This window comes from Podarcis liolepis (assembly GCF_965112155.1).
Source record: "Podarcis liolepis genome assembly, chromosome: 1".
Classification (NCBI taxonomy): domain Eukaryota; kingdom Metazoa; phylum Chordata; class Lepidosauria; order Squamata; family Lacertidae; genus Podarcis; species Podarcis liolepis.
This window is the reverse complement of record NC_139554.1, coordinates 117,294,452-117,308,358: the sequence shown is the minus strand read 5'-3', so window position 1 is coordinate 117,308,358 and position 13,907 is coordinate 117,294,452. Positions and strand designations below refer to the sequence as shown.

The window sequence follows — 13,907 nt, the reverse complement described above, 5'->3', positions numbered from 1 at the left end:
TTCCAGAAGTCCGTTCCAAAACCAAGGCGTGCTTTCCCATAGAAAGTAATGCAAAACGGATTAATCCATTGCAGACTTTTAAAAACCCTAAATCAGCAATTTAACATGAATTTTACTATCTAACGAGACCATTGATCCATAAAATGAAAGCAATAATCAATGTACTGTACTATAAAATAAATAAGACAGTATTGTAGATGATAAAAATTAAAATGATTTTTTTTCTTACCTGCACTGATAATAGTCATTGTTTGGATGGTGGGCTTTCATCCATTTCCACAGTCACACAACCAATCCATCAGTAGCTGAACTGGGTTCCACACAGTCACAAAAACAAATTAACCGAAAAAGCCTCAAAAAACACACAAAATAAATAGCAAAAACAAAAGTGCCAAACTTAATCCATTCTGGAAGTCTATTTGACTTTCGAAATGCTCGAAAAACAAGGCACAGCTTCTGATTGGTGCAAGTGCCCCGGAAACAATAACCAACAGTCGCATCAGACGTTCAGCTTCCGAAAAACGTTCAAAAACCGGAACACTTATTTCCGGGTTTTCAGCGTTTGGGAACCAAGCCATTTGGGAACCAAGGTACCACTGTCTTACATTGTGCACACTTAGAACAGTGCAAGGGGGCACTAAGGTTAAAGGCACATTGCACAAAGTGTGTGGCCTCTGAAAAAATATTGGAAGAGCTGATTGCTTGTACTTCTCTCATTTATAATCTGCCTCAAGGCTACACTCACAGAGGGCCCAACAACAACCTGATCTTTAATTCTTCCAGCTGGGGAATCAGGGGTGCCAACTTGAATAAAATATTGGGTGGGGCAGGTAAGTCCCACCCCGCATAATCGATCACAAGACGTGGCACATGCATGCCGTTTGAATGGCAATGCCCATCAACTTTGGGGGCACCCAGCCCCCTCAAATATTTTATTGGGGTGGCTGAAGGGACATTGGCCCCTAGGAGTTGGTCTCTATGTGGGGAATGCACCCCAGACAGGAACACAAAAGAAGGGAGAATCTTCTCTTTCAAGTAAGATGACTGTGCATTATTATTATTATTACTACTACTAGTAGTAGTATACTGCCTTTCAACCGTACATCTCAGGGTGGTTCACAACTGTCAGGGAACTGCCATCAGCTCAGAGGCAAGAGATGGAAGGGCAGTTGTGCTATAGGGCAGTGTTTCCCAACCGGTGTTCCGCGGCACACTAGTGTGCCTTGAGACGTTGGCTGGTGTGCCGTGGGAGGGAGGCGGGCGAGTCGGGCGGTGAGAGGCGGCGGCGGCGAGGATCCGCGTCGAGCCGGGGGCGGCTCCGCGGTGGTGGTGCCGAGGTTTCTCTCTCCATTCTCCCCTCACACACACACACAGGAAATAACACAGGATCAGCTGACAGGACCCAGCCAATGGGGCGGCGGCGGGGCAGCGCGTGCAAAAGGGAGGAGCGCGAGACAGCGGACGAGGAGGAGGCCGGCATGTCCGGGCAGCAGCAGCAACAACAGCAGCAGCAACTCCCGGCGACGGCTCCTCAAGCCCCGGGCAACCCTACTCCCTCACTGGCCTCGGCCGCCCTCCTGCTCCACCCGCCGCCGCCGGCCACCTCGGCCCCGCCGCCGCCCCCTCCTCCGCCCGCTATCGCCGCCACCACCACAACAGCCGCCGCCGCCTCAGCTGCCGCCGTCCCTCAGTCCCTCACTTTGCTGCCTCCTCCCCCCCCACCCCCAAAGCTTGGAGGTTCCCCGGCAAGGGGGAGGGGAAAAAATTGAAAACTTTCACTTTCGTGCGTCCCTCCCGGCGTGACGCTGCACGCTGACATCATGGGGCTGTAATGGTGGTGTGCCGCGAGATTTTTTTCATCAAACAAGTGTGCCTTTGCCCAAAAAAGGTTGGGAAACACTGCTATAGGGAGCCTCCGAAAATCTTGTGAAGTAGTTCCTCTTCCCGCGAGGAGGAAAGCCCCACCGCCAGTGGAGAAGAGGTGCAAGGACCAGAGGATGCTAGGGAGAGCCTTAACACTGAGCCTGAACAAGCCTGAGAGGCAAGAAGCGCGCCTTTGCCAGCGCCCATTCTGCGCAGTAGTCTTCGGCGCAGGGAGGGGCGGAAAAGGCTGGGGGTGACAAAACTTTTATGCTGGGGGAGGTACAAAAACGGACCACTCCCGGATTCTGCTAGCGATTGAGCCGGACGTGAACTTACGACGCTCTTCACTGTAAATAGTTTGCACCAAGAATAAAGCCTGCAAAAGGCAGGTCGGAGTCTTGCCTGGTTACTCTCGAGCAACCACAACAGCACCTGACGACAACATTAAAACACAAGATAAAAAAAACCATAAAAAACATAAGAACAAAAACAAACCAATAACCCACCCTCTTCCTCCATGTCTCCGCCCTGCTGCATTAAACAACACAAAGTGCATTGCCTAACTCTGGATTGGCTAACTAAACCTTCCTTCCTCTCTTCCTCAGCAAACGGTAGCAGTGTCTCCACGCAAGGGAAACAAAGGTACACGAATGCTCTGTGTAGAAAGATCTCACCCAAATGCCACCCGGAGCTCCTTTGGCAGGATGGGTGGGCTATAATATAGACTGAGTAAATGAATAAAAAATAAGGCCCACTGCTGCTATTTGTGGTTGAACACGCATGGTTCCTTTTGCAATGTAGGAACACAGGCTGGCTAGGCATAACTAAAGTAGCAGTCACCTGTTGCTGTGATGAACCAGGAAGTCAGGCATAGAGGAGGGTATGAAAAGCAGACCCCAGGCAGTCAAGTTAATGATGGCGGGGTTGCGTGTGTAGATAGGATGGCAGAGGACTAGGCGATGCAAAACAACATGGGTAATGTGAGGGCCAAGTGAGTGGCCTCACGCTGTAGGTCAGGGAGGGGTAGTCAACACGGTGCACTCCAGATGATGTGTACTACAGCTCCCATCGCTCCTCTGCACTAGCCATGCTGACTGAGGCTAAGCTAATCAAACACCATCTGGAGGTACCCCTGATGTAGGCACAGCCTTTTCTAGTGGGGTGCCAACTTGAATAAAATGTTGTGGGAGCACAGTTAAGCCCAGCCCCATATCACATGATGCAGTGCACATTCACCATTTGAATGGGAATGCCCATCAATTTTGTGTGGGCCCGGCCCCCTCAAATATTTTATTGTGGGTGCCAAAGCCCCCACAGACCCTAGGAGTTGGTACCTATAAAATCCAGAGTCTAAGCCTGTGACTACCTGCCTGCCTATGAAACTTGTCCTATACCACAGGTCTAGTTTTTGGACTCTTCAGACAGTCTGGGTGTGACTGGGTCTTGGGTTTTGTGTGGAATCTGGGGCGAGGCAAATGCCCCATGGTTTTTATTTTATTTTTGTTGCCGACTGGATAGCAAGTTTTATGATGTTTAGGATTGTCCTGTATGCACAATTAACATCACATTCTAGATTTTAGTCACGTTTAAGGGAGATTTTATACACTAACAAAATTTAAATAATAAAAACATTAGTTACAAAAAAACTCCAACACAACCAACCACTTGGGAACTGTGTGTTTCTTGATTTACACCGTTATCATCCCCAACTCATTTTTCGCTTTGAAAAGCTATGCATTCCATGTTAACAGTTTTGTTACTGAAATATTCAGCATTCATTATTTCCCTCATTTGTTACTTGTTATTTAATTCTGTTACCTGTGATTGGGATATTATCCTGTAGTATCAAGTGTGTTATTACACTAGATTGGTAGTTCTGAATGGAGCTGATGTTTAAAATAGCTTTGACTGTTTAGCATACACATTAAACATTAACTTCAGCTTTATCAAACTGCTTCCAGACATGTGATTAACTCTTTAAAGAGCCAAAATAGGCAAACTAGACAAGCAGAAAAATATGAGATCTTCTGAATCTGATTTGCTTTGGCCTAGTGTGCCATTTTTGAATATAGAGGGGTATTATTGCTATAGGGAACCGCAAATCTCTGCCGATGGAGAATCCCAGACCGTTTGTGACCTCTTTTTTCTTACAGTTTGTAACCTGGGGGTTTGCAGTAGGTTGAGAGGCTTGCAGTAGGTTGAGAGACTTTTATAATTCTGCAAACCTCCAGCCTCCTTGTATGTTGGACAGCGCCCTTCTGACAACTTAATTCAGTCATGCCTCGGGATAAATACGCTTCAGGATAAGTATTTTCGGGTTGTGCTCTGCGGCGACCCGGAAGTAACGGAGCGGGTTTCGCCGCTCGCGCATGTGCAGTCAATATGACGTCATGCGCAGAAGTGGCGAGACACCGCACATGCAGATGTGCAGTCGCATCTTATGTTCTGTTCAGGATGCGAACGGGGCTCTGGAACGGATCCCGTCCACATCCCGAGGTCCCACTGTATGCAAAGTGCTTTATAGTAGTTTTCCCCACCCGGGGGCCATATTCTCCCTCCCCCCGTATATTCCAAGGGGGCCACATGTGAAAATTGCATAAATGGGGGTCCATGTCACACAAGACTAGGGGGCCACAGAGGGAAGTGAAAAGTGAAGAAAACGGAGAAGTGACTAAAAATAAAACAGAGAAGTGAATAAAAGAGAAATCAGAGAAGCAGAGCGAACAGAGAAATTACCATGCTTCCCAGTGGATGAAGAGCCACATACACTCTGAGGCAACATCACTTCTGCTTCTTTCTCCCTTCCACTTCTGCACTCTGTTGCTGTGTGCACCAAGCTGTCTGAATCTCGTTTGTCACGGGCAAGGTGTGTGGCTGCAGCAGTGTTAATGTGTGGGGTGCTGTTTCTTTGTGTAAGTATTATTGTGAAAGGAGGTATTCAGGTGCATGAAAGGGTGACTCAGCCTAACGTGGAATCGCCTTAACATAACGGACAGAGGTGATCTTCGGTTATCCCTCACAGCAACAGAACTGGATATAAGAAAGAAAGGCTAGCCCACCTGTGAAGTAGCCGCCTCAGCCGTCCTGGCCAGGCCTGCGTCCTGGGAACAGCCCTCCTGACAGATGATTTGGACTGGAGCCAGAGTGTGAAAACTAAGGATGAGATTGCCCCTATTACTATGCCTGGGGTCTCCTATGTGGTGCGCCGAGCCCCCACTCACACTGCTCCTATGAGACCTGTTTGACTGGGATATTTCCTGTTTGTGGGTGATGGGGTTTGTTTGTATACCGTATTTTTCGCTCCATTGGACGCACTGGACCATAGGAGGGGGAGAACAGGGGAAAAAAATTTTTTCTTGTTCTCCCCCTCTAAAACAAGGTGCGTTCAAGGTACATTCACCAGAGCTTGTGGGGCTGGCAGTGGGGGGAAGCGCTGCTTTCCCCCACTGCCAGCCTCAAAGATCCCTGAAGCCTTTGGAGCGCAGTGCCCCGCTGCCCTGGAGAGGCTTTTCGCGCCGCCATCCCCAAGCTAGAACCGCGAGACGGAGCACTCCGCAGTGCTCCGTCTTCCTGTTCTGGCTTTGGGCTTAGCGGCGCAGCCTGCATTCGCTCTATAGGACGCACACACATTTCCCCTTAATTTTTGGAGGGAAAATGTGCGTCCTATAGAACGAAAAATACGATATATACCTGTAGTCAGTGCTATTTTTCTAGGAAAAGATGTGCCGGAAATCATCACAAAACACCTTGGCAATGGTGCCCACCTGAGAGGTGATGGAATGGAGTTTCTGTGAGTTCTGGCTGAAGAAATCCTCTGCCTGTGGTGATGTTTGGCAGGGTGCTGTCTCCCTCTGTGCCCCTTATTTCCATTTTGTTTCCATCAGCCCAAAGGAAAGGCTTGCAGTCTGCCTTTTCCCACAACCAGCTGCTGAAGGCACATTTACGGTATTTCTATTTTTTTTACCATTAAAACGGATGTCAACAGACGGGTGTCAACGGATTCATTTTGTTGTTGCTGAACATCGGTTTGCAGATACATTTGATAAATTCGGTTTAAATGCGAACTAAAGCGAATTTCTTCCATCCCTACTGGGGTGAAGAAGAGCAGCTATTTCCAAACCCCACTGCATTTTAGAAGACCGCTCTCTCTCTCTCTCTCTTGCATAGCCCAGCGAGCCCGGCGTACAGCCCGAGAGGGCGGAGCGTTGGAAGGGAGCTGGGCGGAGCTATGCAAATAAGCCATTGGGAATTGAGTTCTGCGCGAAGGTCAGCGCCCGACCGTGGAGGAAGGGCGCTTCCCAGAACGCCGCGCATGCGCCGGCGCTCCTAACGTTTTGCCCGCGTCTCTCCTCTCCAGCCTGGAGCCTAGAGAGAACGGAAGTGCGTGTGTGTGCGTCCCTCCTTCGCGACGCCGTTTCCGGCGTGTGGGCGCGCGGCTTGATTCGCTCAATTGGGTTGGCTCGGAGGGCTTCGCTTGGCGCCCGAGGCCGCCGCTGCTGCCGCCGCCGCCGCTTCCGAAATGGCGGGTAAGCGGGTCATGGCGGGAGAGAAAGAGAGGCTGGCCGGCTGCTTGGGTTAGGCCTCCCTGAGGCAAGGCGTGAGCTGGAAGTGGCCCCCGTCCCGTCCAAGTAGCCCCGGGAAGCTGCGCGGGAAAACGGCTGCCGGTTACCCGGGTGGGCTGGTTTCTCCCCCTCTGACTGGGAAAACCGCCTCCGCCTTGCGGCTGCCTCCGAACCCGGCCCTGAAATTCGCGGCCGCCTCGAAGTTCACTCGGAACCCGTTGCCATTGGTGGGCGGGCAACTTATAGGACCTCGGGGGAGGTGGGTGTGGGGGGAACTGCCATGGGGTGCGACGTGGGGTGGGGGGCAGAGCAGCTCCCCATCCCCACCCTGTCAGGCACCGACGGCCTGTCAGGAAAGTAAAGGACGAAGCATGGGCACTGCGGTTCGCTTGCGTTTCGACAGGTGGGTCTGGACCCGTTCCTAAAAGGGGTCCCCTGCCGCTGTGCCACAGTTAAGCGCCCCTTCCTCCCCCTTGGGAAAAAATGAAATATTTGAAGGGCAGAGATGCGCAGCCCCATGCCTTGCTGTGAGATTGCTTCTGTTCTGAAGTGCTGCAGCCGCCCGACCCCTTACTTGTGCTGCTAGCAGTTTTATTCTAACTTTGGGCACATCTGTCTTTTTTCCCTTTCTGAATCGGCAAGGTGGTTGTACCCATGCTGATATAAAGACAGAGGCTTTCGGTGTACTGCTTGATATTTGGAGCCTTAGGGTAGAATCATAGAATTGTAGAATTGGAAAAGGACCAGGAGTTCAACCCCCTGCAATGCAGGAATCTTTTGCCCACCATGGACTTGAACCCACGACCCTAAGATTAAGAGTCTCATGCTTTACTGACTGAGCTATCCCGGAGGTAGGCTTTAAAGGCAAATTGCATTGGCCAGGAATCGAACCTGGGCCTCCTACATGGCAGGCAAGAATTCTACCACTGAACCACCAATGTCCTTGCTATGCCATTTTATCTGTGACTAGCTCAAAAATATTATTATTGCGTTAAGTGCATAGGTTAATATGCAACTAAATCTCACTCTGAATAGGTCAGTTAAATTGGTGGACTTAGGTTAGTTAAGTCCACTTATCTAGTATAAATATGACTAACACTGTTTCACCCACACAATATAATATTTCTGGGGCAGGTTGCCATGATCATCTGAAATTACTGAGATGGACATCCTTTGCATACTTAATAGTAAGCCCAGCTGAACACAGTGAGTGGGATTCAGCTAACCTGTGAATTAGGTGAAGCCCAGTGGCAGCCCCACACAAGACTTCTGCCTGCCCAACGGAGCTTTTCCCCCCAGCCCCTCCCCTTGGGGTGAATCTGGAGAACACCCCCACCAAAACAGCACATAGGGGAAGAGAGGGAAGATTGTTCCATCTGGCAAGCTGCAATTCTTGCCCAGATGGACCGGTTGGTTGAGTTCCCCTCAGCAGGATTTATTTTTAAGTAAACATGTACAGTCATACCTCGGGTTGAATATGCTTCATGTTGAGCGCATTTGAGCTGCGCTCTGCGGCAACCCGGAAGTAACGGAGTGTGTTACTTCCAGGTTTCACTGCTCGCGCATGTGCAGACGCTCAAAATGACATCATGTGCAGAAGCGGTGTGTGCGCAGACGTGCCATCGCTAGTTACGTTTGCTTCTGGATTTGAACGGGGCTCCGGAACGGATCCCGTTCGCATCCCGAGGTACCACTGTATCATGTTTGGCTGCCTAGTTTACTTGAAAGTGAGTCCTATTGAAGTTGATGGGACTTGCTTTTGAATCGACATGTATAAGATTTTGTCTATTTATAAATTAAGTATATATTTTACAGTGAGATACTCTAAATTGCAGTGCAGGTGGGCAACCTTCAGTTTCGGTGCCCTCCATCACTTTCTGAAGCTGCCCCTTTCTTCCATCCCACCTGAGTTCCTTCCTTCCTGTTCATTTCCTCCTTATTTTTGAAGTCTTCCCCCCATCTATAGTTTCAGAACAGTTGGAGGGGGCAGTGTTGTTGCTGTTTTAAAAAACTAAACACTTTTCCTGGTTGCATAGCTAAAATAAGTCCCCCACCCTAGCTGCCTGAGAATAAATTGGTTGGTTTTTCCTTAGTGTGTATGTATATGACACACTGAAAGTTATAAAGGAATTCCTTTTACTTGCTTTTCAGAACAGTAGTTGTACTGATCTGATATACTAAAAGAAATTTCTGCTTGTACTTATGAATAATCCCATTAAGCCCGTTGCGGCTTACTTCTGTGTAAATTAGGACTGGGAATTCTAATCTGAGGTATCATGAAAATTGAAGCAAGGCACTATTTCTTCTGAATTAGTTAATCCAGAACACTTTTGTTTCTGACACTGCCTATGTTTGTCTTTGACTTTGCGGACTGACAGCAGCAGCCTCCCAACAGATTATTCATGAGGGAATGAGGAATTTCCCAATCTTGCTCTAAAACATAGCTAACCAACCTGGGGCATGCATGCAGTCATGAAGGTCCTGGACTTAGTTTGTCCCCCAGGCCTGGCTATGGCATATTAGATTCCTATACTGTTCTGGCTTCTCTCTAGCTCATTAGGCTAGTGTCAAAACCACATCAGGTCATATGGGTGGAGGTTGGGAAGAAATGTGTGTACTGCAATATGTAATTGCAGTTGTATTGGAATGGTGCTCTGACATGTTGGACATGGTACATTTGTTGAAATGTTGGGCTGCTATTGCGCTAACTTTTGATCTGCTGGTGTATCCAGATTTTGAAAGCACTTAACACTCCCTTAGTGTGTTAATTATTTGAAGGTGTCTCCACACAGTAAACTAGACCACTTCCCTAAAATTCAGGATGCAGGCATTTTTTTTTGAAGGGTGGGGGTTAAGAGCATGTGAGTGTTTTTCTGAAACAGTAATATGCTAAATTTTAAAATCTAGGTTGCCAGAAAAAGATTCTTATTAGCTTGACTGCCATCTTGCAAGATGGTCAAACAGTTTTCATATTTTTGTTTATTGTGTACCATTTTATCAAACTTGTCAAGTTTATTTCCCCCCCCCAACCATCTTCACAAGGTTTATTGTGAAGTTTATTTTTTTAACATGTGTTCATAATTATGACAGTTTTTACATGCCACCACTTTACAGATTCTTAAAATTCAAAGCTTAGAAGTTGAGGGTGTTTTATCTTCATGTTGAATTTGTGTAATGTAATAAATTGCTGTGTCCTAAGTTAAATGAGAGTGTGAATGCCATTTCTGGTAAAATGAGTTGGGGAGAGATGGGACTGTTGCCCTCAATGGAAAGCAAGCAACTGCCACCATCTAACTTATAAGAACAGCATGTGTCCTATCTTTTATGTTCTTGGGGAGCATGCTAGGTAGGAGGACACAGAAAGTTAAAGAAGTGCTGGTCTACAGGCCATAGGTTGGCTGCAATTGTTTTGCACAAGGAGGTGGAATTTGGGAAAGAGGACTTGAGAAAGGGGCTCATGTGGTATATAGTCCACAGGTCACAGTGGTCAGGAAGATGGAACATTGGAGAGGATGTCATGGTAACAGATGCTAGGCAATGGTTGTTAGGAGGGAGGAGAAGGGTGTTGGGGAAAGGCAGATATTAAGAACATTGTTCATTTATTCTAGTGTTTGTCTGGGTCATTTGATCTGCATCCCAGATCCCTGTTCACTTTCTATCCTTGGCTTCACTGGTCATACTTACAAGGCCTCAGTCAACCTCTTTTTACATTGCTCTGCATGTAAATAGCAATCGATCCTGTCAGTTCTTTGAGGAGATGCCTGCAGTGCAAAGATCTGCAGATTTTGTAAAGAGTTGACACATGATTGTGTGAGACATATAATTGACTTGCAAAGGTGCAAGAGGCAACATTCCAGAGAATCAAGTTTGAAGAGAATGTGCATTGATATATAATTCAAAAGTTTAATTGGTATGGACAGGTGAAAACAAATGTGTGGTGTGATACGATGTTTCCTACTCTGACTACAAACACAAGGGAAAAATCAGTTAGTTAAAAGAAGCATCCAGAGTTATACTAACTGCTTTCCAGTTCCAGGAGGAGCATGGGGAGTGTTCATGCAACACACCTACACACTGCAGTCAACACACGAAAGTGTCGCAACACACAGTTTGGAAAGCTCCAAGCTAAATAATGTTTAGGAATGGCATGTACGGTATTGCTAGAAGATGCTCATCTTCGGCTATCCCTGCCAGTAACATAAGTGATAAATCAACCTTCTTAAAAAAACATGGTTGCTACTTGGGGACATAGTAATATATGTGGCAAATGGAAGAGAGGATTTTGATACAACTTCATACTTTATTGTTCCAGCTAAGAGAGTTATCCACTGCCAAAACTCTAGATGACTACCTTAAACTTTATGATCTTACTAGAATGCCTGTATGCAAACTCACAGATGCTTGGCGTCTTCCTCTAGTATACCCTACACTGAAGATTCATAATGATATCAGGGTTCATTCTGGTCTTCAAAATGCCTTCAGATGTCTTCTAAAAGTCAGATATTTCCTTGACATCTGATGGGAGGGCATTCCACAGAGCGGGTGCCACTACCAAGAAGGCCCTCTGCCTGGTTCAAGGGACAAGGCCATTTAGGGCTTTAAAGGTCAGCACCAATACTTTGAATTGTGCTTGGAAACGTACTGAGAGCAAATGTACGTCTTTCAGGACCAGTGTTATACAGTCTCGGCGGCCACTCCCAGTCACCAGTCTAGCTGCTGCATTTATGAATTTTGCTTGGAGCAGAAGAAATCTTGGAGAGTGATGACAACAGTGGCAACAGTGCTGGTCAGCTGAGCAGAATTATAAGTATTGCTCAAAATTTTCAGTGGAGTTAAGCAGCTGACTCCCAAGCATATTAAACTTCCTCCACAGTACCAAGCAACAAGAAGTTAGTGGAACATTACTGAAATAACTGAAAAGAATTTGCTGTCAGAGCATGGTGATACAGCATATACAGATTTCTGTCACTCCAAGTCTTGAAGACTTCAGATGGACACTTGAAAATGGAGAACTGAAACATGTGGTGACTACAGTTGATGCATCTCTGTATCCTACAGAGAAGTTTTTTGTGGATAGAAGAAAGGATGTGCAACATGTCAGTGCAAGTGTAAAAACAACAAAATGGTGTTTACCAGGGGTCCACGGAGGCCATTTAACCATGCCGCCCCTGAAATGAGCTGCTCACTTGGTGAGCCCCCCTGCGCTGCGCTAAACTAGCACAGCACGGAGACTCTCTTCTACGACTCCGGAAATCGCTTCTGTGCATGCCCAGACGCTGGAAATCGCTTCTGCGCAGGTGTGATTTTTGGTGTCTGGGCATGCGCAGAAGCGATTTACAGCACCGCGGACATGTGCAGATGCAATTTCTGGCTGTGCCGGCCCGGCCCATGGAGGATCTCCACGGGAGTGATCCGGTCCGTGCATGGTAAGCCTTGCCAACCCCCTGTGTTTACCATGAACTGAAAATGTAACCCTAAGCAGCACACAGAGGTTAACAGATCAGTGGACTGAACTTCAACTTCCGAGCTCTGCGGTGTGGTTACTGATCATATTTTTATATGTACCAAATGTTGTCATGGACAATAATAAACAATAATAAAAAAATATTTTACCTGGAATTGGTATCATGGCTAATTTTATAATTCCCTTTCTGGAACTTCATTTCATGTAGTGGTATCTTATGTACCGGTGCCTTGACAGTCCACCTGGCTCATTTGTAGACCAAAAATGGTAGGCACACTCTCCTTTAACCCATGACAAAGCATTTCCTCCCCGGAGACCACTTGACAATTCCTGAGGGTCTTGGAGGACCACTTTATGATTTCTCTGTCTGTTGTAGTTCACTGTTAGAGGCCGTATGTGGTTCCATTATTATTGGCCCCTTACTTAACACTGTAGTAGTGCTAAATGTAACAAACATTTTTATTATGTGTTCCTCAGCCAAGTTCTGACTTAAACCATATTTATAATTCCTCTTATTTTTTTCTGTGGCGTTAATGAAATAATTTTAGCAAAACCATTGGAAAAAAACCCCAGACAGCTAGATTTATTTATTTATTTTGAAACCCCATTTGGCATTAGTGTTTTATTTGCCACTGACAATGCCCTCTTCCCGTGTGGGAGAAAAATAACACTGCAGGGTTGTGCAGGATATCTGTGACTGTTTCGGCTGAACCAAAATCAATCTCAGCCATGCAAGATCTTGAGTGTTAATGGCTGTCCTGGCAGGGCTAGGAGATGTGAATGAGATCTTGCTGTCTGAGGCACAGGATGAAAGAGGTCACATTTTTGTCTTGCAAATAAGCAGCATTCCACGGTTCTGCATGGCATGGCGAGTGTGGCATCACCCTCTGGCAAAGGGCAATATGCTTAAAGCATTAGCCTAGCTCAATCAATAGAGCATGAGACTCTTAATCTCAGGGTCATGGGTCGAGCTCCACTTTGGACAGTGAGATTCCTGGATTGCAGGGGATGAGCCAAATGGCCCTCGTCCCTTTCAACTCTACAGTTCTACGATACTAGCCCACATGCCCCATGCATGCTTACATTGAGAGCCAATGTGTAAAGCACCTTTGCTTGATCGCCTGGGAATAATTTTTACTTGCATCAGGCAAGTAACTATTTGCCTGAATTCTAAAAGTACCGAGAACCTACAGCAGGATCTTGTGGGCCTCTTATATAGCGTCTCAGGCTTACAGGTTTCCTTGTTTTGTATTAACACAACAACTCATGCTTCAAAACACTACCTAATTCCCGTTTATTTCTCTACAGTTTTATGTTGGATGAGCCAAAATGATAACGTTATTTGAAAATTGTTTGAACTGTGGTGAGAACTTATTTAAATGTGTTTTCCTAGGGCTTTCTGCTATGGAAAAGAAATTGGCCGAGTATAAGTGTAATACAAATGAAGCAATTCACCTAAAACTAGGTAAGGTTTTGAAATTATAGCTTTGATACTTAAGCTTGGCAATGTTTTAAGTGTTGCTTTGAGCCTCCGTTTTGGAGTGTTAGAGTTAGCAGAGCACCAGAGAACTTAGTTTGTTCACTTTTTTCTGTTCCTGTGTATGGATGCATCACTGCCTAATTCCTATTGCAGAAAGAAGTAAACAGAAACAACATTGATGGCAGTTCACAGCACACACTTTCTGTCCTTACAACTAGCCATGTACTGAATATGTCTGAAAGTTGTCTGATTGAAATTATCATGGCCTCTATCAGCACTGAACTCATGAAAGGGAGAGGCAGGTGTGGTTCATCAAATAGTGTGTTAGACCCAGCTTTAAATATCTGTTCAACTTTGAATTAGCTGGTCTTGGGGCAAGTACCTTTCCCGCTCCTCATCTGTTAAATGTTAAGTGTGTGCTGCTTGCAAAGTGGAGGACAGCATAAATCAACAACGTAATTGTCACCAAATTGCAACCTGCAGGTTACAGTCAAATTGTTTACATTGGGGGGGGAAACAACAACTATTGTGTGGCAAT

General features: G+C 46.5%; 1 protein-coding gene across 2 annotated transcripts in view; it reads left to right on the top strand.

Moving 5' to 3' along the window:
- Window positions 1–6,200: 6,200 nt before the first annotated feature.
- Window positions 6,201–13,907, top strand: part of HAT1 (histone acetyltransferase 1) — a 30,870-nt gene continuing 23,163 nt past the window's right edge. Inside the window, exons 1-2 of one of the 2 annotated variants that reach the window (XM_083469658.1) lie at window positions 6,201–6,389; window positions 13,283–13,354. In XM_083469658.1, the coding sequence (XP_083325784.1) occupies window positions 6,383–6,389; window positions 13,283–13,354 (79 nt within the window). In that variant the 5' untranslated portion in view covers window positions 6,201–6,382. The remainder of the gene's footprint in view (window positions 6,390–13,282; window positions 13,355–13,907) is intronic. The other variant, XM_083469659.1, reaches the window with a different exon arrangement.